The sequence below is a fragment of the Myotis lucifugus genome, unplaced genomic scaffold (genome assembly GCF_000147115.1).
Source record: "Myotis lucifugus unplaced genomic scaffold, Myoluc2.0 scaffold_49, whole genome shotgun sequence".
Taxonomy (NCBI): Eukaryota; Metazoa; Chordata; class Mammalia; order Chiroptera; family Vespertilionidae; genus Myotis; species Myotis lucifugus.
Genome location: NW_005871097.1, coordinates 1,123,521 through 1,147,360, shown reverse-complemented (window position 1 = coordinate 1,147,360; position 23,840 = coordinate 1,123,521). Strand labels below are relative to the sequence as shown.

Here is a 23,840-nt window from a genome sequence, read left to right as displayed (position 1 = left end):
TGTGTGTATGAGATACTGGAGGGCAAAGCCATGTCGTCTCAGTTTATCAGTTTTCCTGAATACCTCTAAAGTGAAGGTCTCAGCCCAGCTGCTGTGGCTCAGTGGTTGAGCATCAACCTATGAACCAGGAGGTTGTGATTTGATTCCCAGTCAGGGTACATGCCTGGGTTTTGGGTTCAATCCCCCAGTAGGAAGTGTGCATGAGGCAGCTGATCAATGGTTCTCTCTCATCACTGATGTTTCTCTTTCTCCCTCTCCCTTCCTCTCTGAAATCAATAAAACTATATTTAAAGTGAAGGTCTCAGAGCCTCTCTCCTTCCTTCCCTCTTTCTTCCCCTTCCCTTCCCTCCCTCCCTCCACCTCTCCCTCCCTCCTACCCTCCCTCCCTTCCTCCTTTCCTTCCTTCCTTCCTTCCTTCCTTCCTTCCTTCCTTCCTTCCTTCCTTCCTTCCTTCCTTCCAGCATTATTTTCTGGAACTACCATGAGCCATGATCTATGCTGGAGGCTGGGCATACAAAGATTAGATGGGCAGAATTCTGGATCTTTAATGAGTTCAACATTTAGCAGCAGAGTTAGACCCATTAACAGAGCAATGTAGTGCAAAGGGGAAAACACTATACTCAAGATGTGTACAGAAGAGGAAAAAAGGAGCCATTAACAATTCTACATGGAAAATAAGCCTTATAGCAATGACGAGGCTTGACTTAAATTCTGAAAGATGGGTAGGAATTGGCCAGATAGAGAATGGTGGAAAGGGTATCCTAGCTAAACAAAAGCAGGAGCAAAGGTAAGAATTTGTGCAAGGAATGGGGGCTTTTCAGCACAGAATGGGGTGGTGGTGGCGATCGTAGTCTGGGGTGAAGGGAGAGAGACTGGCTTGGGCCAGATGGCCAGCAGGGTAAGCTGGGGCCAATGTTATAGTTTGTGCTTTAACTTAAAGACAACTGGTAATAAGTAGAGGTGTAGCATGATCAAATTTGTGACTTTAAGACCAATGAGCTGGTGGCACTGGGAGGAGAAAAGAAGAAAAGATATACAAAAATCAAGAAAATAATTAAGAGGTTGACAAAACAATCCAGCTGAGGCAGTGAAACTAAGAAATATATTTAGACTGTGGACCTATCCATACTTCACAGTCACTCCAGGGATAAATTGGCAATTGTGAATTGGTTTTAATATGGATGGAAAATACCCCAAACTCTGTTAGGTTCTTGAGTGTACATATATGCATTCTACATATGGATTGAACGCCAATGATGTGCAAAGAAGAACATTAAGTTCAGACCCTGACCAGAAAGGCAAACCAGCCAGATGCAGGGGCTCAGGGAAGCACTGTAGAGAATCAATCTGCATGTGAAGGATCATAGTAGTGTGTTTATCAGTGCTCTGGTACTGCTGTTATGGCACTCAGTGAAAAAATAGTAGGCCTGTGATAGTTTTGAACAGTTAGCTTACTGTTAAAACACCAATCTACTATTTGAAAACAAAAATATTTTTTTTAAAAAACAGAGACACATAAGAAACTCCTGACATATGAAAAAACATCTTTCTAATCTGACAAATTTAAAGTAAATACTTTAGTCAAATATGTCTCCAAAAATATCTTAGCCTAGAAACAAAAATGGGAAATTTCTTCCCCAAAAGAAATTTCCAGAGAAGCTTTTCTGTCCTTCAGAGTAAAAAGGAGAAATGAAATAGTTTAATCAGAAAAGAGCTAATATTTGGAGCCATGTTTTGGTGTTTTGTTTTCAAGTAAAACTGCTACTTAAAAGGCTAGGGCATACAATGAAATATTATTCAGCCTTTAAGAAAAAAGAAAATTCTGACACAAGGTATCACATGGATTAACCTTGAGGATACAATGCTAAGTGAAGTGCGCCAGTCACAAAAGGACAAATACTGTATTATTCCATTTATGGGAGTTATCTAGAGTAGTCAGATTCATAGAGGCAGAAAGTGGAATGGTGGTTGCCAGGGGCTGGGGGTGGGGGAATGGGGAGTTGTTGGGCACATATTTAGTTTTGCAAGATAAAAGGAGTCTGGAGATGGATGGTGTGATGGTTGCACAACAATGTGAGTGTGCTATACACTTAAAAATAATTACAATGGTAAATTTTATGTTATGTATATTTTACCACAATTTAAAAAAAGACTTAGGGGTATACACACTCCTCTTTCCCTATAAGCCTCTACATAGGAATGTTAACTAGAATGACAAGAATTGGCTCTTGAGGCTCTGATATCCTGATACTTAATATTCAACCACAAAACAATCAGGGGTACAGACAGTGTCTAATAAGGGGAGTTAGAGAACAAACCCAACTTTGTCCAGAAACTCACCTCAGTCTTATATAAAACACTCCTTTCACCTCTATGAAAGATAATCTAGTGCCTCCATAAAGACAATCTCTAAATCTGGCTCATGCTAAATAGCTCTGGCTTTAACCCTGTAGGACTCATTCTTTACTTTCATCACCTGCTCCAAAGATTCTCAAACAATATCACTTATTCCTTTTGTTAATCACCTGGGCTCCCCAATTATACAGAAGAAGGGAAGAGAAAACTGCATAGAAAATTAAAGACTCAATAATATTATCTTTATATTTTATTTTTGTTAGAAAGAAAGACTTCACATCACATACTTAATCAAAACAGGAATTTCCTAAATATACCTGGAGGTCACATCCACATTGGTTACATCCTCTAGATGTAGAGTGGAATACTTAGAAAGGTGACCCCCAAATGCTTTAAAAATGAAGCTCCTCAAACAGATCAAATTAAGCTCAGGGCACTCCAGTTGCCAGTTACCAAGACATATTCAACCATGAGGGATGAACCCAAACTGTGTGCCTTCCATGAAAATATCCTAGATGCCAACTGCTGGAACTCTCTCTCACTTCACCCATTATCCTACTGACCTTACTTTGAATCTCTAGAACAGCACTCACTACCCTGTTCCTTCTATTTATGGTTACTCATATATGTGTCTGCTTAATTAACTGGTATGCAAGTGCTGGGGGGCAAGGATTGTGTCTTGGTTATCTTTGTAGTCTCCAATGTGCCTTGAATATTGGAGGAACTGTAGTCCCCCCACCCCAATTTAAATGGTGGATATATTCCAAGACCCTCAGTGGATGCTGGAAACGCAAACAGTACCAAATCCTACATATACTATGTTTTTTCCTACACATACATATCTATGATAAAATTTTATTTATAAATTAGGCATAGCAAGAGATTAACAACAATAACTAATAATAAAATAGGCTTTTGCCTCGTTGCTACAGAGTGAGCAAGATGGTCACCAGCAACTCTACTGGAGCCATCCGAGGAAATTCGGCCAAGGTTCTCGTTCTTGCCGCGTCTGCTCAAACCGCCACGGTCTGATCCGGAAGTACGGCCTCAACATGTGCCGCCAGTGTTTCCGTCAGTACGCGAAGGACATAGGCTTCATTAAGTTGGACTAAGAACTTCCATGAATGGGTCGTTCAAGACATCTACTTTATGACAGAATGCTATCTCTTTGTACATAAAATAAAAACCTTCAAATATGAAAAAAATAATAAAATAGAATAATTATAAGAATATACTGTAATAAAAGTTACGTGAATGGTCTCTCTCTCTCAAAATACCTTATTGTAGTGTTTTTACCCTTCTTCTTGTGATGATGTGAGATGATACAATGCCTATGTGATGAGATGAAGTGAGGTGAAGGATGTAGATATTTTCAGACTGCATCTGACCACAGGTAATTAAAACCACAGAAAGCAAAACTGCAGGGGGGTGAGCCCTATATTAATATTACTAATATTCATAATTTACTCCAGCCACAATAAATTCAATATTCATCAAAAAATGTTTAGATTTATGGCGAAAGTACTGTGTGCAATGCATTTTCTTGGTACTAGGGATATAACAATGGAACAAATAACCTTATCTCCCCTTTTATGATATCATTTAGCAGTAAGAGTGAATTAGTATTAAGTAGGAATCCTCTCTAAGAACACAGATTTTACCAGCTATTTGATCTTGGACAAGTTATTTAACCTCTCTATACCTCAGTTTCATTGTCTGAAATGGAGATAATAATATGTACCTCATAGATTTTCTAGGAGGATTTAATGGGAAAATATATATAAAGTGCTTAGCCATTATTAATATTATTGAATTTTGCCGAATAAAAAAAATCAATCATCATAATGCCTCTTTATAAATCTAGTTACAAAGAATGACTGTTTTGATTACAACAGCTTTTTAAAACAGCAGGTTAACTGCCCCATTCCTTTTGCTTGGGGACTGCAGAGTGTGAAGCAACTTTTCTAAGACAGTCACACAGCAGAGACGAGCTCAGAGGAAAGTGATAATTCTGAAAAATGAATAAAGAACAAAAGCAAGAGCCATCACAATATAGTCATTGCCTGGGAGGAAAAGCAGACAGAACAAAGAAAACAGGAGGAATGAAGAGGGCCAGAGCAGACAACCCACAGAGCTTTCAGGTCAATAAAGTTTCGGTTAAGGTGGCACCCTAGAGTGAGTGGCTAGAAGACTGTTCCAGAAGCCCCTCAAGTACGAGTCCATGTCAACTGCTTCTGGCCGCATCCAAACTGTTATCACTGTTAACAATGGAAAAACAGCAAGGCATGTGTCAGGGGAAAATGGCCTGTTGTCAGAGAACAGAAAGCCTTTTATTGAGAATTTTGATACTCAGGAGCAAACACACCACCATAGAAAATCACCCCAAGCCATCCTTTATAAAGCTTGGCATCCACTCAATAATGAATGAAGAAATCCTAAATTGCTAAGGTCAAACAGATACTCCTCCCAAAGCAGTTAAGAACCAGGGGCCAAATAAGACCTTAAACTCATGTGGTAGAGATTTCTAAAGGCACTGGTGGAAATAGCTGACAGACACTTGGACGTGAAAAGCTGAATTCACAGTCCTCTACCTGGAAGCAGCCAGGCTTCCTGCCAAAGGCTGCTCTTAAAGGTTTCTTTCAACATCAGCAAGGACGGGACAACTGGAATTCTGTTCAGATCCCATAGGTAGTACACTGAATTCAACAAACCTTTGTGGAATGCCCACCACTACTCAGCCCATGAGCCAAAACCACTTTCCTACATTTTTTTTTCTGTTTTCAAGAAAGTGTTGTGTTCTCAGCTATAATATGGAAGATTTGAACATAATGTTGACGGAGTCAATAGAACCACCAAATTCCAGTTTTCCCAGAACCTCTAGGTATCTCGAGCCTTAAAACTGAACATTCTGCAGCTTTTTAAGATGTTTACTAAAAGTTTGTATTGAGATGGGAAATTTTATATAATGCTAAGTGGAAAAGATACAAAATTAGTGTGTGAAAAAAATTATGTGTGTGGTATGATCTCATCCAGCTAAAAATATATGGCAAAAGGACTGAAAGCAAATACAAAAAAGTCAACAGAGCCCTGGTTGGGTTGCTCAGTTGTTTACAGCATCATCCCAATATGCCAAAGTTATGGGTTTCATCCCTGGTCAGGGAACATATAAGAATCAACCAATGAATGCATAACTAAGTGAAACAACAAATCAATGGTGTCTCTCTCTCTCTCTCTTTCTCTCTCTCTCTCTCTCTCTCATCAATCAATAAAATTTTTTTTAAGTCAAGTGTTTGCTCCAGGGTGATTAAATTACAGTGCCTTTTATTTCTTTTATATTTTCCTACTTTCTGTGTTTCTAGAAACCTGCCATTACTTTTATAATCAGAAAAAATAAAGTTTTAAGAAAATAACATACACAACATAACTGGGAAGGATGGCCAATCTCTCCACGTTACTGATGTCTTTTCATAAGGCTGACTTGATTGGCAACACCTCCTAACTAGAAATCACATGCAGCTCTTTTTTTTATGAGTTTTTATTGGATTTATTGGGGTGACATTGGTTAATAAAATTATATAGGTTTCAGGGGTATAGTTTTATAATACATCATCTGTATATAGTATTGAGTGTTCACCCCTCCAAGTACATGCAGCTTTCATTACTGTGTCATTACATTTCCTTTTCCAAGTCATTAGCAGGATGCTAAGAACATCGGATGTAAAATGAGTCATGACAATAACTCACAAGACACCACCCATATAGAGCAATGCCTGCCATTTATCATCACCCTTCATTTATTCATCAGCTCACATCCTCAGTGACTAAGTAGATGATATAAAATCGTTTCCAATTAATGTTTTCCCAAATCAAGTATTCATATATTTTATCAAATGTTTGCTCAGTCAAGAAATATATTTCCTGCTCTTTTAATTCAACCCATGAATTCCTATTCATATGTGTGAAAGGGACTGAAAAATAGTTGTTTATTTTGTAACCATTTTTCATGTATGATCAAAGACAATACTTATAGAATCCTCCATTTCCTAGTATTTGAAGAAGTATTGGCATAGGATCCACAGCTTAATTGTTCTCAGTTTTCCAGCAGTTCTCCAGTTCCTCACAAGTGAAAACTCATTTTAAACACAAACCAAAGTGATTATTACAGTTTCTCAAATGGGATAAAAAAACAAACATGATACAAACCAGGCCCCTCAAATTTTGAGGTTTTCTTTTTCCCCCTGCTCTTGGAACTATGCAAATATATCATAATCTTAAAATCACACAGATTATCACAGTTGCCTTCCTTTCTCAGCTATTTGACAACCGTCTGTATTTAACGTGAACATACTTTGATTTTGCTGCCTTTCAAAAATCAAGCCTGACTTTTTTAAATGGGATTCAAATTTGGGGTGTGGACGAACTGAATAAATGCACTTTTAAAAGGAATCATTTTATCGAATAATTTTTTGTGCGCTGGGGAAAAGTTCACTTCAATGAAGTTATAATTCATTCATTATAACTTCAGTTTGGTAGCAAGTCTCAAGAGGAAAAAGGTTCTCTTAAGGCTGTAAATGCTCTTTAGGATGCCCGATGAGCTTTAGGCAAATTAGATCCTTACCATATAACAATGATAGATATGTCTTTCATTACTCATATTGCGTGCTCTTATTTTCCTGGACTAAAATAGTTCCCCATTCTCTTCTCCTTTTTCCGTAACATACACAAAGATACAAAACCACACAAAACAGAAACAAAGAAAACCCTTGTTCAAAAATATAAAAACATGAAATCACCTATTTTAACCATGTGCTTTTATTAAATGACAGTTTTTGTGGTTATGTCATTTTTAAAAGGTATATTTTCTTTTTTTATGGGGGGGTGATAGACAATGTGCACACTAAAATAGTTGATGCATTTTCTGGTCTTGAGAAATTCCTTGTTCTTTTCAATTACAATGGTGAACGTTCATTTCAATGCTCTCCACTTGTGAGTTGCAGAGAGCAGCAATTTCTCTTTGTGCCTTCTACAAAGACTCGCTATAGGCTCTGCACAGGGAACAATACAGCTTCGTGGAAGATGGTGACAAAGGAAGACAAAGACCAGAAATGGTACTTCTGGAGTTTATAACCTATTCCCTACTCCCAAGTTATTATACTTAATATATTTCTGACAGATTGGTTTCAGATGGTTATCCATACAATTCTACAGGGACTCCAGTGAAACATTTCCAAATCCTTCCCATCATAGGACAAGGAAGATTTTCAGTATTGGCTACTTCTCTCTTATGCCCAACCTGATCAACATGCCTCAAGTTAAAGGGGGTTTCCCTTTTGTCAACCATCAGTGGGATCAGAGGACAGTCAACCATCAAACCCCATATAATTCTTCATTTCCTCCTGAATTCTGCTTAGACTTCTCTCTTTGCCTCAATGACCATCGTTTCTCTGAAGCTCCTGATTTCTATTTTCTTGCTCATCTCCATTCACTGCCTTTTGTCATCACCTCTTAGGATGCCCCAACCTCTTTCTAGGCATTCATTTTCATGATAAGACAATCAACCTACATTAGAATCTTCATTTCATACAGTTTCTAGACTAAGGTCATGGTTGGGCTACACTCACAAGTATGGCTCTGTGGCCATATAAAACCATTTTTAGCACTTGGAACCAGTGATTCTTTCCCTTACCCAGTGTATCTTTTTGGCCTCTCATTAACTTTCTCAAGACCCCTTATTATGTCTTATCTGGACCAATTTTCCCCTCTCCTAATAACCTATGAGTAAAGGCTCTCAGTGGAAAAACCTGGAGTTGTTTGAACTCTTGGGCAACAAATAAAGAATTACACTAAAACGTCAGAGATCCCATAACCTTCAACTAGAAAGCAGAGAAAACTCACCCATCAAATACATTCTGCTCACCTCTATATTGTAAATAGACAATGTGACATGTACTGCTTAAGCAGATTACTTACATGGTGGGCACAGAGTTACCAGATTCTTAATGTTCCAGCCTCTTCTGAATAAACACAACAAAGACAGTATTTCTATTCCCATCACTTGAAAAAATAGGATTCTAAATTATGAACGAGTCTTACTTTATCTGCTACTAACAAGGCCTGAATGTGGATGGGATCCTGGGGTTTCAAGCAAAAGAAACTAAATTTAATATTAGACATATAAGGCATAAATGCATCCAGCTCTCCCGATATAGTATCTAGATAGTACTAAGCACTGTACCAAGAGGACAAATTTTAGTTACTCTAGGATCTAAAATCTTGACACTTTGCATCATTATTGCTCTTATTATCAACTTTATTAATAGCCTAGAAAAGGTACCCAAGAAGTTTCAGAAAAGCTGCTTCTAGTAGAGAGAGAAAATGAGAACCCAACTAAGAAGTCAAAATAAAAAGAACACACTGAGCAGATGCTACCAAAACAAATGAAGCAAAGCATATTAAAATCAGTGGTGGATGAAAATGCTTAGCAAGTTAAAAAAGAAAATGAGGCAGTAAATCCACCTTTACCACTTCTAACTTCCTCATCTTAAATGAGCAAAACCAGAATACAGCTTCTAAATGACAGAGACTCCAAATATCTGCCTCCAGTTTTCTAAACATTGCCTATCCTATTCCAAATGGTTTAAGAATAAATTTAATTGAGGTGTCGCGCCTGAGTCACAGGCCATCCATGAAATGGCTTAATAATGGCCTTTAAAAAAAAATCCTCACCCAAGGACATCTTTAGAGAGAAAGTGAGAGAGAAATGTGAAAGAGAAACATCAATCGGCTGCCTCCCGTACACACCCTGACTGGGGATTGAACCCACAACCTAGGTATGTGCCCTGACCAGGAAACAAACCTGCGACATGTGTGTGTGTGTGTGTGTGTGTGACAACACTCTAACCAACTGAACCACCTGGCCAGGGATACAATGGCCTTTTGATAAAGAAGTGGCTTTCAAGGTAATTCCAGAATACTTCTAAATGTGTGAATTGTTCATTTTATAGCCCAGGTTTAGAAAGAGAAATCTCTACCAAAAATATAAGTAGGGGTTATTGCACTTATGCTTTCATTTGTTTCTAGAGCACTATGGGTATACATTTATTTGCGATCTGACCTCCAACATTAAGGCCTGACTTGAGAGTAAGGCTGTCCCTTTGTACCTTTGAAATGGCCTCCATTGCCACACAAAAGCACATTAACAGGTTGCTTGATTGAACGATCTCTGTGATCTACATTCTTTAAATGTAAGCAGACACTCCACCATGCAAAAAGTAAGCTGGATAGCTAGTTTTAAATTAGCTGGTTTTCATAGAGCATTAAACTTAATCCATCCCACTGAATCTCAGTTGTCTAGAATACCATTTTATAACCAGTGAGAATATCAGCGAGAAAAAGGTAAGCTAGGTTCATAGGCATCATCATATTAATGGCCACACAAAAAATTTAAAACCTTAAAATTCAGGAACCAAACTTTAGGATTATAAATATTAGGAATTACTAATATGAGAACAAAAGAGAGCCACTATGAAATACTTATAAATACTTCAGTCCACCACAGTGAAGAATATCAATTCAATCGATTCAGCAAATAATGTGCAAAATGAACGACTTTTGCCAGAGCCGGTTTGGCTCAGTGGATAGAGCGTCGGCCTGCGGACTGAAGGGTCCCGGGTTCGATTCCGGTCAAGGGCATGTGCCTGGGTTGCGGGCGCATCCCCCGTGGGAGATGTGCAGGAGGCGGCTGGTCGATGTTTCTCTCCCATCGATGTTTCTAACTATCTATCTCTCTCCCTTCCTCTCTGTAAAAAATCAATAAAATATATTTAAAAAAAAAAAAAAAAAATGAACGACTTTTATTTCCTGCCCCTAAGAAATTCTAGAGCAGAAGGTGAGGAGAAAAAAATCAATCATAAAACTGACTTTGATCACTATGTAAAATGAATCAAGAATTATCACTTAGAATTAACAATAGCACAAAAGAGAAAATAATCTTTTCTCAAGAGTTGTTTTGAATCTACTCTTCACAAAACTTTTGGTAGGGCAATGTGAGAAGCAGCAGTCCTGGTCACCATTAAACCTCTTGGCTTCCACTCATCTTCTCTTTAGGGGCTGGGGGAACAGGGTAACATAGTCCTTCCTTGAAGCAATTTGCAATCAGGTGGGATTGTATAGTTGGTCTGCTAGCTAATGAGTATCCCAAATACCTTGTCCTCAACTCATCATTCAAAGGTGGAGAAAAATAATATCCTTTTCTCTTAGTGATAGGCAACATGAACACACATTAACATCAATTCGAACTGCAATGAGATACCACTTAACACCCATTAAGATGGCTATTATTTTTTTTAAAAAAGCAACACAGAAAATGATAAGTGTTGCCAAGAATGTGGATAAACTGGAACCCTTATGCAGCGCTGGTGGGTTATAAAATGGTGGCAGTCACTGTGGAAAATAGTATGGTGGTTCCTCAAAAAATTAAAAATAGAATTACCATGTTATCCAGCAATCCTACTTTTGGGGATATACCCAAAAGAATTAAAAGCTGAACTCAAACAGGTATCAGTATATTGATGTTCATTGTAGCATATTCATAGCAGCAAAATAGTAGAAATAACCTAACTGTCTATAAATAGAGAAATGGATAAACAAATTCTGATATATACATACAATAGATATTATCCAGCCTTAAATAGCAAGGAAATTCTGACACATGCTACAACATGGATGAACCTTGAAGGCATTATGCTAAGTGAAATAAGCCAGACACAAAGGAAAAATATTTTATGACTCTACTTATATTAGGTATCTAGAGTAATAGAATTCATAGAGGCAGAAAGTAAAATGGTGGTTGTGAGGGGCATGGAGAGTTCATGTTTAATGGATAAGAGTTTCAATTTGGGAAGATGAAAAAGTTCTGGAGTTGTATGGTGATATGGTTGTACAACAATGTGGATATATTTAATACCACTGAATCATGCAAGTAAATTGGATAAAATAATATTACATTATGTATATTTTACCATGTTAAAAATAATCTATATTTCTAGAAGAGTATATAGAAAGCTTTTATGGGGATTTCCACTGGGAAGTAAAGCTAAATGTGGGATTGTGAAATTTTTAGTTTTGTTATGTTGGAATTTTTTTTTTACCATATACTTGGGTTATTTTCATTAAAAACAGAACAACCAGAATTAAGTCAACCTTTAACCTGGAAATTCCCCTCTTAAAAATTCAGCCTAAGGAAACAATCAGGGAAGTTACCATGATGCATATACAAGAATGTTTTTAATAATAAAAATGTGGGTCCCTGTACGGGCCATCAAAAAAAAAATGTGGAAGCAATCTAAATAGTAGTCAGATGGGAATTGGTTAAATAAATAGTGATTTATCTCTACAATGGATGACCATGCAGCTATCTGACAGAAAGGGGATCCATAATATATTAAGTTTTAAAAACTGGACAGTTAATATGACCTCATTATTGTATAAGGAGGGACATGTGTGCCCTGGCTGGTATGCTCAGTGGATAGAGTGCCGGCCTGTGCTACCGAAGGGTTGAAGATTCAATTCTCGGTCAAGGGTATGTATGTGAGTTGCAGGTTTGTTCCTGGCCCCAGTCAGGGCATGTGTGGGAGGCAAACAATTGATATGTCTCTTTCACATAGATGTTCTCTCTCTCTCTCTCTCTCTCTCTCTCTCTCTCTCTCTCTCTCTCTCTCTCCCACCTCTCCCATCTCTCCCATTTCTCCCATCTCTCCTTTCCACTCTCTAAAAAAATCACGGAAAAAATATCCTTGGGTGAGTAATAACAACAACAAAAAAGAGAGACGTGTGCTACATGCACTTTGTTGATCAGATAAAAGTCTGGAAGAATATATATAAAATGCTAATTATGGTTATTCCTGGATAATAGGATTAAGATAAATTTCTATTTATTTACTCATATACTTTAACTTTGAGTTTTTAATATTAGAATAATTATTGCAAAGATCTGTAATCAAAGAAGTAAGATAGCTATTTCCATTTTGAGAAACAAACAAGCAAAGGGTTCAGGGATCACTCAACAGTGCAATGAGTAGTTTACAGGTCCAAAGAACTTTAAGGGTCCCAGGGGCTACCTTTCCTGTCCTATCTCCAGGCCCCAGCCTAAACGAGCTACGGAGGCTCCTCAGAGAGAGCCCAATGCTATCACTAAGACTTTTCCATAGTTCACATCTTACAATCAATCAGGCTTTCACTCATTTCCCAGAGTCGCCATCTGAATTTGGAATATAAATATCTAATTCTGATTTCTACTTTTCAAGTCCTGGCTGGGTAGCTCAGTTGGTTAGAGCATCACTCCAATACACCAAGGTTGTGGGTGCGATCTCCAGTCAGGGCACATACAAGCAGCAACCAATGAATGCATAACTAAGTGAACAACAAATCTCTCTCTCTCTCCCTTCCTCACTCTCTAAAAAAATCAATAGAAAAGAAGTTTGCTGATTTGTACTTTTCAGAACTCAGAATGATGACATCCAGCAATAGCAATAAATAATAATAACAGCAAATTGAAGCTACCTTTCAATAGGAAAATTCTCTCAGGCCTGCAGATGAATATATATTTTTTATTTTAGCCAACTGCTCCATGTACTCACATCTTTCTAGGCAAGCAACAGACACCACTAGAAAAGCTTTTCAAGAAGTTCTCCTACTCTTAATGTGTTAAAATAATGTGTTTCCTTTTGTCATGCTATTTTCCTTTTTTAAAATCTTAAATATATTATAAGTGAAAGCCAACAGGAAAAGACATATATCTCATCAACTCTCTCCTTTAAATTTTTTTTCAACAAGGGACAAGAATATGGAAGACATATGACGCACTGTAAGCCTCACTTATCCTGTGGTTTATTTAGGGAATTTTATTTTGTGTTTGGAAAATGACAGACTTCTGCTTTTAGGAAGACAAATATGAGCAACTCGCAGGGAGAAAAGACCACCTATTTATTACTAGCAAACTTTTAGAACATAAAATAATTTAGTGTCTTTACTCTGTATATGAGCAAAGGAATGTAAATGCTCACTACTACAAAATTAGCCAAATATCTTTATCTCTATGAACAACAGATCAACAGCATCCAGATGTCACTACACACAACTTCTCCATTCACAAGGAAAACTCCAATTGTCCATGCCCCCCAAAACTGAAATGTCCGATAACTGGCTTTCTCTGTGTGGAACCTAAAGAGCAAGCTGGATTTGTTTACTGCACTAACATCTGTAATTGCTAAACATCTCAGTGACATGGTGTAACAGTTACTGCTTGTACAAAATGCCCATCTAAATTACTCTCGGCAGTGTGAGCACATGAAAACCCACAACACTGAGAAATTGGAAACATCTGTAAAAATTAATGGCTGAATTGAGCAAAGGGGTGGGGGGGGATTAAAACAGCTAAATAGTTCCAGTGCAACATTTGACTTTAGAAAATAATCTTCCACATTTAGGTTACTTCCCCCTCCGTGAGGAATCCCAGCTGGCATATACTTCATTTTAACCCACCAATGCAAACCCATTACAAGTCTTATTACAAAATAGTATAGGCAAGATACAAGGTTAAGGGTATTTACTACATCTCTAAAAGCAAAAGAAATACCTCTTCTCCCATCATGCAGTCAGCCTCCTCTCTTCAGTTTGAAAAGGTCCCAGAACTACACTGGAACCTCCCACTTCCTTCCAACAGCCAAAGGCAGGGAGTCTGAAGGACCCAGCCTAACCCTGAGTCATACTTGGGACCAAATGAGCAATGGGAAGAACAAAGCTCACATTTGTTTATGGTTCAGGAAGCCAGGGCCAATTCATGGCTTGGGTGGCTTCGAGAGAAGTCCTCCTCCCTCGCCTACGTTACTGCAGGAATCTAGGCTGCCTCCTGGGACCCACAGGTGTGACCATTTGGACAAGGAACTCACTGAAGGAGTATTTATTTGGCAGGACCTAGCAACCACTTCTGTTTAAAAATGTCAGAGAGAAAATAAAAAGCCCACTATATTTCAAAAGATAATATGATTGGGGAGTGAGATATATCTAGAATACGGTTTGTATATATGTCCATTGTGAAAATGCCTGTATTTTAAAGAAATAAAAGTAGTTGTACTACACAAAAATAATTTCATTCAAAAAAGAAAAAAATGAAGGAAAAACAGTCGTGGCTTTATAGAAACACTTCCCCTAGGCAAAATACAGAAAGATTGTTGCCAGCCATGCCATCAGTAGTATCCTAACAGATTGCAATGAAATGTTTAAATAGCAATCTTGTTTTTTCTTCAATTGAGATACCATTTTAAGCACCATTTCAATAAGTTGAAGCCAGTGGTTAACACAGCAAATTCTAGAGTGAGAGAGTCTGAGATCAAAATTCTAGCTGGGCCACTTCCTAGTTGTGTGATACTGAACAATTTATGTAACCTCTGCACCTCTGCTTCCTTATCTACTAGTATAATATGGAGATAATAGCACCAGTGTATAGGGTTGTCTGGAAGCTTAAATACATAATATATGTAAAGTGCTTATAAAAGTGCCAGGCACACAATAAGCACCCTATTAGCCACTAGTACAAATTCAGAATGGCTCACAAATCAAGATATTACGTCAATAGTAGCCTTACCACGTTTCTTATATACTTTGACTCTAATGATCTGTTTCAGTTATTAATTGTGGTTAATTTTTACATTTTTAAATTAAACTCACTTAAAAATCATTTATTCCTTATTTATTAACTGCTTGCACTGTATCCAATTCTGTAAGGGGCTTTGAATAAGATGCTGTCCCAGTCCTCAAGAAAATTTGCAATCTGCTTGGGTAACTAAGGCATTGACCTGTTTATATAACACAGAAGAAAACAAATGTGGGAGAAGTCACCAGGCAGTAATGGCAAGTGTGAAACAAGTGCTACAGAATTAGCATTTGGAATTTAGAGAACAGATAAGAAATCATCCTATCAAAATCTAATTAGAATGAGAGAGAACAGACAAATTGCCTGTGCAGAAGAAATCCAAATATTTTATGTAGATACTCTCCCTAAAGGAGGTGAGCATAACTCCCTACTCCTTAAGTATGAGATATGCGCAGTAATTTCTTTTTAAAGAGTCAAATCTAGTCAGAAAGAATTTCTGCACCCCTATGTTCATAGCAGCACAATTTACAATAGCTAAGATCTGGAAACAGCCCAAGTGTCCATCAGTAGATGTGTAGATTAAAAAGCTGTGGTACATTTATGCCATGGAATACTATGCAGCAGTAAAAAAAGAAGGATCTCTTATCATTTGGACAGCATGAAGGTACCTGGAGAGTATTATGCTAAGCAAAATAAGCCAGTCGGAGAAAGACAAGTATCACATGATCTCACTTATATGTGGAATCTAATGAACAAAATAAATTGATGAATAAAATAGATCCAAAGATATAGAAGCATGGAACAGACTGTTGAATCTCAGAGGGAAGGTGGGGGTGCATGGGTGGGTAGGAGGTAAGAGATCAACTTGTATGCATATATGCATAACCCATGGACATAGACCAGTGGTCGGCAAACTGCGGCTCACGAGCCACGTGTGGCTCTTTGGCCCCTTGAGTGTGGCTCTTCCACAAAATACCGACTTCTGCGCATGGGCCACAAAGTTTCAATCGCACTGTACGTGTGCGCCCGCACGTGGTATTTTGTGGAAGAGCCACACTCAAGGGGCCAAAGAGCCGCATGTGGGTCGTGAGCCGCAGTTTGCTGACCACTGACATAGACAATAGGGTGGTGAAGGCCTGGGGTAGGGGGCGGGGGTAAGCTAGAAGGAGTCAATGGGGAAAAAATGGTGCCATATGTAATACTTTCAACAATAAAGGTTTTTTTTTAAAGAGTTGAATGTAGAAGAGGGGTAAAAACAGAACAACTTTACAGTGAAGAAACCTGAAACCTGACAGACACTACCTCAACCAGGTGACCAAGGTCAACATCAACAGTGAGAAGTCATGCTGATACCAGGGTCCCTTGACATAACATGATGAGAATGGCACTTCACCTCTGTAGACTTTTTCCTCAAAACTCATCACTTCAGTCTAATAATCATGAGAAAAACATCAGACAAATGCTAATTTAAGGACATTCTGCAAAATTCCTCAAAATTGCCAAGGTTACCAAGAATATGGCAAATCTGAGAAACTGTCACAGCCAAGAGGAGCCTAAGGAGACAGAGTGACATGTTATCCTGGATGGGATCTTGAAACAGGAAAAGGACATTAGGTAAAAACTACGGAAATCTGAATAAAGATGGACTTCCGTTAATAATCATGTATTAATATTGACTGGTTCATTAGTTGTGACAAATGTACCATATTAATGTGAGATGTTAACAATAGAGGAAACTGAGTGTGTGGTATGTGGAAACTCTGCAGTGTCTTCACAACTTTTCTATAAATCTAAAACTATTAGAAAATTTTAAAAGTTTATTTAAAACTAATTATGAAGACAAGCTTGCTGAATATATATATACACATAAATAAACGTATATGTGATATATAGACATATATGATAATGTTCATGAGTATATGTAAATGTATTTAGCAATGCTCTCCCAACTGAATTTCTTTTTATAATCTATATATCCTTAGCCTATCTATTAACAAGAGTTGAATGCTGACTCCTAGTATTTTGCTTTCCATAATACACAAAGGAGTTTTCTTTGAAAGGAAACTTGGCTTGTCTGTCAGTTCTGCTGCCAAACCAGGCTAGGGCGGCCCAACTCAAAGACTAAGCATGAGGTGGGTCCATCTGCCCCTTTCCAAGAGCTACTAGAAGTTCCTGGTGCCTGGCCAATTAGTCATCAACCACAAAGCCCCATGGCTGGCAACTCTCCCAGCTACTTCCTCTCCGATCTCCACTCCACAATGCCCGGCACCTCCCCAGTTATCTCTCCAAAGTGCCGATCTGATCAAGCCACTGCCCTACAGAACTCCTCCACCAACTCGCCAGCCCACCCAGAAGAAGTAAAGCTTATGAATGAGCTGGCAGAGCCTAGGGGAAGAGGGTCCACCTCCCCTCCAACTCCCCACTTCCACCACCATCCCGTCCCCTACACTCTAGCCAAACCCAACCCTTCTCCATAACCATGCTCTCTCTTTGTCTATGCACGCACTGCAAGTACCATGAAATCCCATTTATCTCTTAACGTGTTGCTCAAATACTATTTTCCTTGAAAAGATCTCTCTGATACACCATCATTTCCTTCTAAACCTCCAAGAAAGTTAGTAGATCCTTCTTCTCTATCCCCTGATATTTTGGACACATCTCTGTTAGCCCATTCCCCTGCATCATAACAACTTTTATACATACACACTTCTCTCCCATGTAGTGCCAACCCAAAGCACTAAATGGGAGACCTGTATGTAACAGCTGATCCAACGCGTGATGTGGAGGAGGTGTTAACTCCATTCCAATTAACTAATCCAGACCCACCCCCTCCCCCAAATAAATAACCTGCCAGGTAAAAAAATGTGCATGTATTATGCTAATACTATGGCATCCAGACATGCCACCGAACCAGTCCCTTTAAAAATGGATTGCCACTCCTTCGCTCATTTATCTAGAAATTCTAGAGCTGCCACTGCTGATCCATAAAAGACATTCAATAAAGCTTCAGTAAATGAATAAATGAGCCAATTAATGAACAAATGGAAGAGTGGATCTTAGCCAGACCCAAGCACACCCCAAACAGAATGAGTCTTCCTTTATAATTTTGATTGGATTGGGACAAAATGTTATATTCATGTATCCAGTCCACAATTATTTACTGAAGGCCAACTATAATTTAACAACGATTTTCAAGAAATTGTAAATACAATGGTGATTAACACAGACAAGGTCCAATATCATAGCACTTACTTCCTAATGGCTGATATTTAAGACTTGGTGATGTTAAACAAACCTCGATCACAGTTACAGCAACATTCAATCCTACTTCTCTGAGTTTGAAATTTTTCATAATAAAAAGTTTAAAAAGTCTTAACCGGTTTGGCTCAGTGGATAGAGCGTTGGCCTGCGGACTGAAGGGTCCCAGGTTCAATTCTGGTCAAGGGCATGTACCTTGGCTGAGGGCACATCCCCAGTAGGGGGTGTACAGAAGGCAGCTGATTGATGTTTCTCGCTCATCGATATTTCTAACTCCCTTCCTCTCTGTAAAAAATCAATAAAATATATATATTTTAAAAAGTTTAAAAATATTCTAGAAACTATAGTGCTGTTTATAGGCACTCCTTCTATTCTAATAATCAGAAGGGCAACAATAATAACTGAGTGTTAATCAAGTGATTATTATATGCCAGGTACATTTCTGCCATTTTGCATGTTACTTAATCCACATAACAACCATATGGGATAGGTCTTCTTGGTATTCTAATTTTACAGATGAGGAATCTAAAGCACAGAGTACTTAAGTAATTTGTCCCAGGAAGAGTCAGAGTTGGGATCTGAACCCAGGCAGTCTGGCCTACATGCTTAATAACTACTATACTCCTAAAACCACAGATTGAAGGCCTTCTGAAAATATGATTCTTGGTGATGAACTGGCTGTAATTAAACATTTCTTAGAAAATATTCTATGCTGAGTGCTTTAGAAAGTATATGTTGGCATATAAAACAGCAAATAGCACTTAACATGTCAAAGAATAACCCTGTAATTCTGTTTCCGGTTCCCCTTCCATACCAACGCCCCTCTCCTTACTTTTCCTAGATAAGGAAACATAACAGAGACACTCTTGGGAAAGATAACACATCAACCTAACTCTGAAAATCCCAGACAGTTTATTCAGCCCAGGCAACCAGTGTTGATTATCACAATACCCGTGCACATTAAAATCCATGGATTTTCCAACCGCTCAAGAGATGTCACATAGTCTTTTTTTTTTAAATTTAATCACCTTTATTTACTTATTTTTTGTTTGTTTGTTTTTGTTAATCCTCACCCAAGGATATTTTTCCATTGATTTTTTTAGAGAGAATGGAAGAGAGAGGGAAAGACAGAGAGAAACATCAATGTGAAACACATCGATTGGTTGCCTCCTGCAGGAGCCCTGACCAGGGCTCACCCGGGCCGGGGAGGAGCCTGCAACCAAGGTACATGCCCTCGTTCAGAATCAAACCCGGGACCCTTTGGTCCGTAGGCTGATGCTCTATTCACTGAGCCAAACTGGCTAAGGCGATGTCACATAGTCTTATCTTTCAAGCAAAATAAGGGACATCCAATACTATAGGTCTCAGATAATCACAAGTTTTTAATCCAGTTGTGTTTCATTAGTCAAAGAATATATAGTTAGCTCCTGGAGATTCCCCAGATTTATTTCTAGTCTTCAAAGGATTAGACACATAAATCTCTCATTTTTAAGGAACTAAAATCATCACTTTAGATGTTTAAATGTTTTAATTTTACTTTAAGTATACAACTTGATAAATTTTTTACTAAAATGAATAAAAAGACTGCCTGAGATATATGTGAATATATTAAAATTTATCTTACTGTAATTTGGCTAATTAAAAAATGATTAGTAGCTCGTTTATATACAATTTTAATTCTAATTCTCTGTTACAAGTAAAAGCTACAATGTTGATATTATAAAGGCATTAATTTGGATGACTATGATTCTATAAATGAGATTCAAGATGATTAGAGTTCAAAAAGAGACTGTCACAAACAAAGTGTTTGGTTGCGGAATATAATAGAAAATGTAGAAAGAAACCAGTATCATTTCAAGAGAGATATCAGAAGTCATTAATGGAAATCAGCTATGACAGGAAGACCATGAGAAAGGAGCTTATCAAAGGGAATCCAATAGAGTAAACAACCAACCTGGGAAAATATATTTTCCAATCTGGCTACTTAAAGAGCCCCAGCCCAAAAGACTGTATTTCCCAATAACTAAGGAGGCCAATGCTAGCTATGCCTAGAGAGCCTTGGCATGGAATGAGCCGGCACTGAAAATCCAGGATTATTCTATATAAAGACATGTCAGATAAGGTCCTGGGGCTCACCTGAGTACCTGTAATTTACCCACCCATATGTAATACCTGACACTCCTTTCCCTAAATGTTTAGCCAGGAGTGTCATCTGAGTCACTGTTACAAAGGAAGGAGTTTAGAAAAAGAGTGGGGCCAGCCAGGAATAACAGGGAAGCATCCTGATAAGGAAACTCCCTCTTAGGTCCACAGGTGGGAGACAGAAAAACCAGCCATATTCATGACGATAATGTCCTGTCTGTGTTGCCTTCTTCCAACCCACTCTCTAGACTGATGACTCCCAAACCTACATCTATAGTTCCTTCCTCATCACCAGACTTATTTATCCAACTGCCTGCTGGATGTCTTCACTTGATAGTCCCACAAGTACCTCAAAATCCAGCTAGTCTAACACTAAATCTGTTAAACTTATAGTCTAAGGCTATGAGTTTCTGTTAAATAAATTATGACCTTCCTCCCAAAGTCTTTGTCCTCCACTGTTCCCTAATAAGGGAATGATACTACCATCCATCCAGCTGGTTAAGCCAGTTGCCCAAGGTATCATTTCCAGTCCTTACTCTCCCTTAACCCCTCCACATAACAAACTTCATGGTTCTACCTTCAAAATATTCCCCCAAACTACCTAGGACAACAGTTCAAAGTGGTTAAGAGAGAAAATATCCTTCTCTTATCTTGATGTTTCCTGCTAGTAAGAGGGAGTCCAAACAGACATTCTCTGGGCACTTTTGGCATTTGGACACAATTGGACACTCCTGCAATTATTTGCCCCTTATTCACTCTCTCCTGGGAGAGCGAAATGACTTCTCTAAAAGGTGAATTTGTACCCTGACCGGTTTGGCTCAGTGGACAGAGCGTCAGCCTGCGGACTCAAGGGTCTCAGGTTCGATTCCGGTCAAGGGCATGTACCTTGGTTGCGGGCACATCCCCAGTGGGGAGTGTGTAGGAGACAGCTGATCGATGTTTCTCTCCCATCGATGTTTCTAACTCTCTATCCCTCTCCCTTCCTCTCTGTAAAAAATCAATAAAATATATTAAAAAAACAAAAAAACAAATAAAAGGTGAATTTATAAAAATTAAACTGGGCATGCTCAGCTCAGATCAGCTCTTCTCTTTCCTCCTCTTGGAAGTTGGCCTTGTCTGCTCTTCCCCAAGGGGCAGGTCCTTCTATGTCATGTGGGTCTGCCCTAGGAGACTGGGTGGGTGAGTCTGTTTAATTTTAGGGATCAGATGGCAGGCCCATTTGGCTCTCACACTAATCTATATCATCCAACTTTACCTTCAACAATAACATAAACATCTATAATAATAAAAGCATAATATGCTAATTAGACTGGACATCCTTCTGGACCAAGCCGGGGCTGTGAGGAAAACTGGGTCCCAGGTGCCAGAGGGAATCTGGTGCCGGCAGCCGGGGGAAGGAAGGCCTATTCTTGCACAAATTTCGTGCATCGGGCCTCTAGTTGCAATATAAAATAGGTAGAGAAAGATACACAAATCGTAACTGTACAGCTTGAGGAATTTAAACAAAGTGAAACAAGACCTACATAAATAGAGAAATATACCATGTCCATGGATTAGAAATGTGTTAATTCTTCCTCAAAGTATCTACAGAGTCAATGCAAACCCAATAAAAATCCCAGGGTTTGTTTTTTATTGGGGGGGGGGGACACGATTGACAAGCTGATTATAAAATTTGTATGAAAATACAAGGGGCCAAGAATAGCCAGGGAAAACTGAAGAAGAGGAACAAAGATTGTGGACTTACACTGCCAGAAATCAAGACTGACTATAAAGCTACAGTAATTAAAGTAGTATAGAATGGGCACAAGGACAAATAGACCAACAGAACAGAGTCCAGAAATGGACCCACACATACACAGTCACTTAAATTATGACAAAGGTGAAGCACAGAAAGGACAATATTTTCGATAAACAGTGCTGAGTTAAATGGCTATCCATACTGAAAAGATGAGCACAAATAATATTTTGATTCTCCATCCATTGATTCATCTTATTCATTAACTGGTTTAGAATCTAGATTGGGGGAATTTATTGGGAGAGCCACTATAAGTTTCTGTTAACCTCTCTCCTGAATTTTAGTTACCCTGTCTTCTCTAATCCACTCATCCCACTGTATCTTGGAATACTTTCTCTAAACCACCTATCAGATCATGTCACTCTCGTGCTGAAAATAGTTCCCCATTGATAGCACCCTATTGTTCTCCAGATCGAGTCTAAACTCCACATATCTTACCAGGCCCTTCCTAATCTGGACCCTGCTTCTTTCTCCATTATCATCTTTCCCCACTTCCTGTTGGAACCATGACACACGCTCTGTGTCATTTCTTTTTCCCTTCAAAGCATTTATACATGTTGCTCTTCTCACCTCGATAATTCTAAGCTCCTTTCCTTGATGAATGTCTACTGCACCCATGGGTCTCAGCCTAAACGTCACTTCCTGTAGGCCTGAAAAACATCACTTATTATGGCTCTAAACATCACTTCCTGGAGGAAGTGGATACCCACCCACATGAACATATACTCTTCAGCCTCCCTAACAAGTCACCACTTCCTGCCACGCCCGAGGGCTCCTACAGAACAGCACTGTGTTCTCAGCCTGGTCACAGAATTCCCCACACTGTACTATTGTTTACTTTTCTGCAGCTCTCTGAGGGGTGGCAACCAGATCTTGTTCACCACTGTGTACCCAGTACCAAGCATATAGTGAGCACTTAGAAAATACTAGTTGAAATGAATTACCTTTATAATTTCAAAGTATTTTTAGCTATATAACTTTTTTAAAAGTTCTATGATTTAGGATAGGTATAAAGAGTATTCCCATTTTACAGATGGCTTTATTGAGGCTAAGCAACTTTGTCAAGAGCAACCATCTAGGACAATGGTGCCATGCCTTTCTAATCTTATGATATTTAACTGGTTCATCCATAGTCACACTGTATTTTCCATTATTTGTATATAATACATACTTACCTTTGGGCTTAGTTTAAATGGCACATTTGCCAAGTTTCTTTTTTTTTCTTTAACCTTTTATCAAGGGAATTTTCCAACATATACAAAAATATAGTGTAATGAACCCCCATGTAGCACCACCGAGTTTCAATAATTATCAACTCATAACCAATCTTGTTTACTCTGTGCCCCACCCTCCCATCTTCCATGTACTGGAAGAAAAATCCCATACATTAAATCATTTAATGTGTAAATATTTCAGTTAAATGGTGCAGTAAACAAATCATTCACAGGTATATCTAATTGGTAGTATTAAAAAGACTCATAAATGGGTTCTTCCTTATAGCTCAATAGGAGAAGCAAGAATACTCATTATTTCCTTATTGTTGGGGGTGGAGAGTGTTATGAAGTCTCTCTTCTGGGTGTAGAATCATCATCATTCAACCACCCTGGGAGAGGGATGTGAATTAAAGCATAGATAAGA

General features: G+C 38.5%; 1 protein-coding gene and 1 pseudogene across 6 annotated transcripts in view; one reads left to right on the top strand and one right to left on the bottom strand.

Moving 5' to 3' along the window:
* Positions 1-23,840, bottom strand: part of SH3KBP1 (SH3 domain containing kinase binding protein 1) — a 271,074-nt gene that overhangs the window by 105,878 nt on the left and 141,356 nt on the right. The window contains exon 1 of one of the 6 annotated variants that reach the window (XM_006088544.3): positions 13,991-14,137. The exons of the other annotated variants lie outside the window; for them this stretch is intronic. Within the exon in view, the coding sequence (XP_006088606.1) occupies positions 13,991-14,005 (15 nt within the window). The 5' untranslated portion in view covers positions 14,006-14,137. Of the gene's footprint in view, positions 1-13,990; positions 14,138-23,840 lie in introns of those variants that run through there. 6 annotated transcript variants of the gene reach the window in all.
* LOC102428582 lies at positions 887-3,540 on the top strand (annotated as a pseudogene).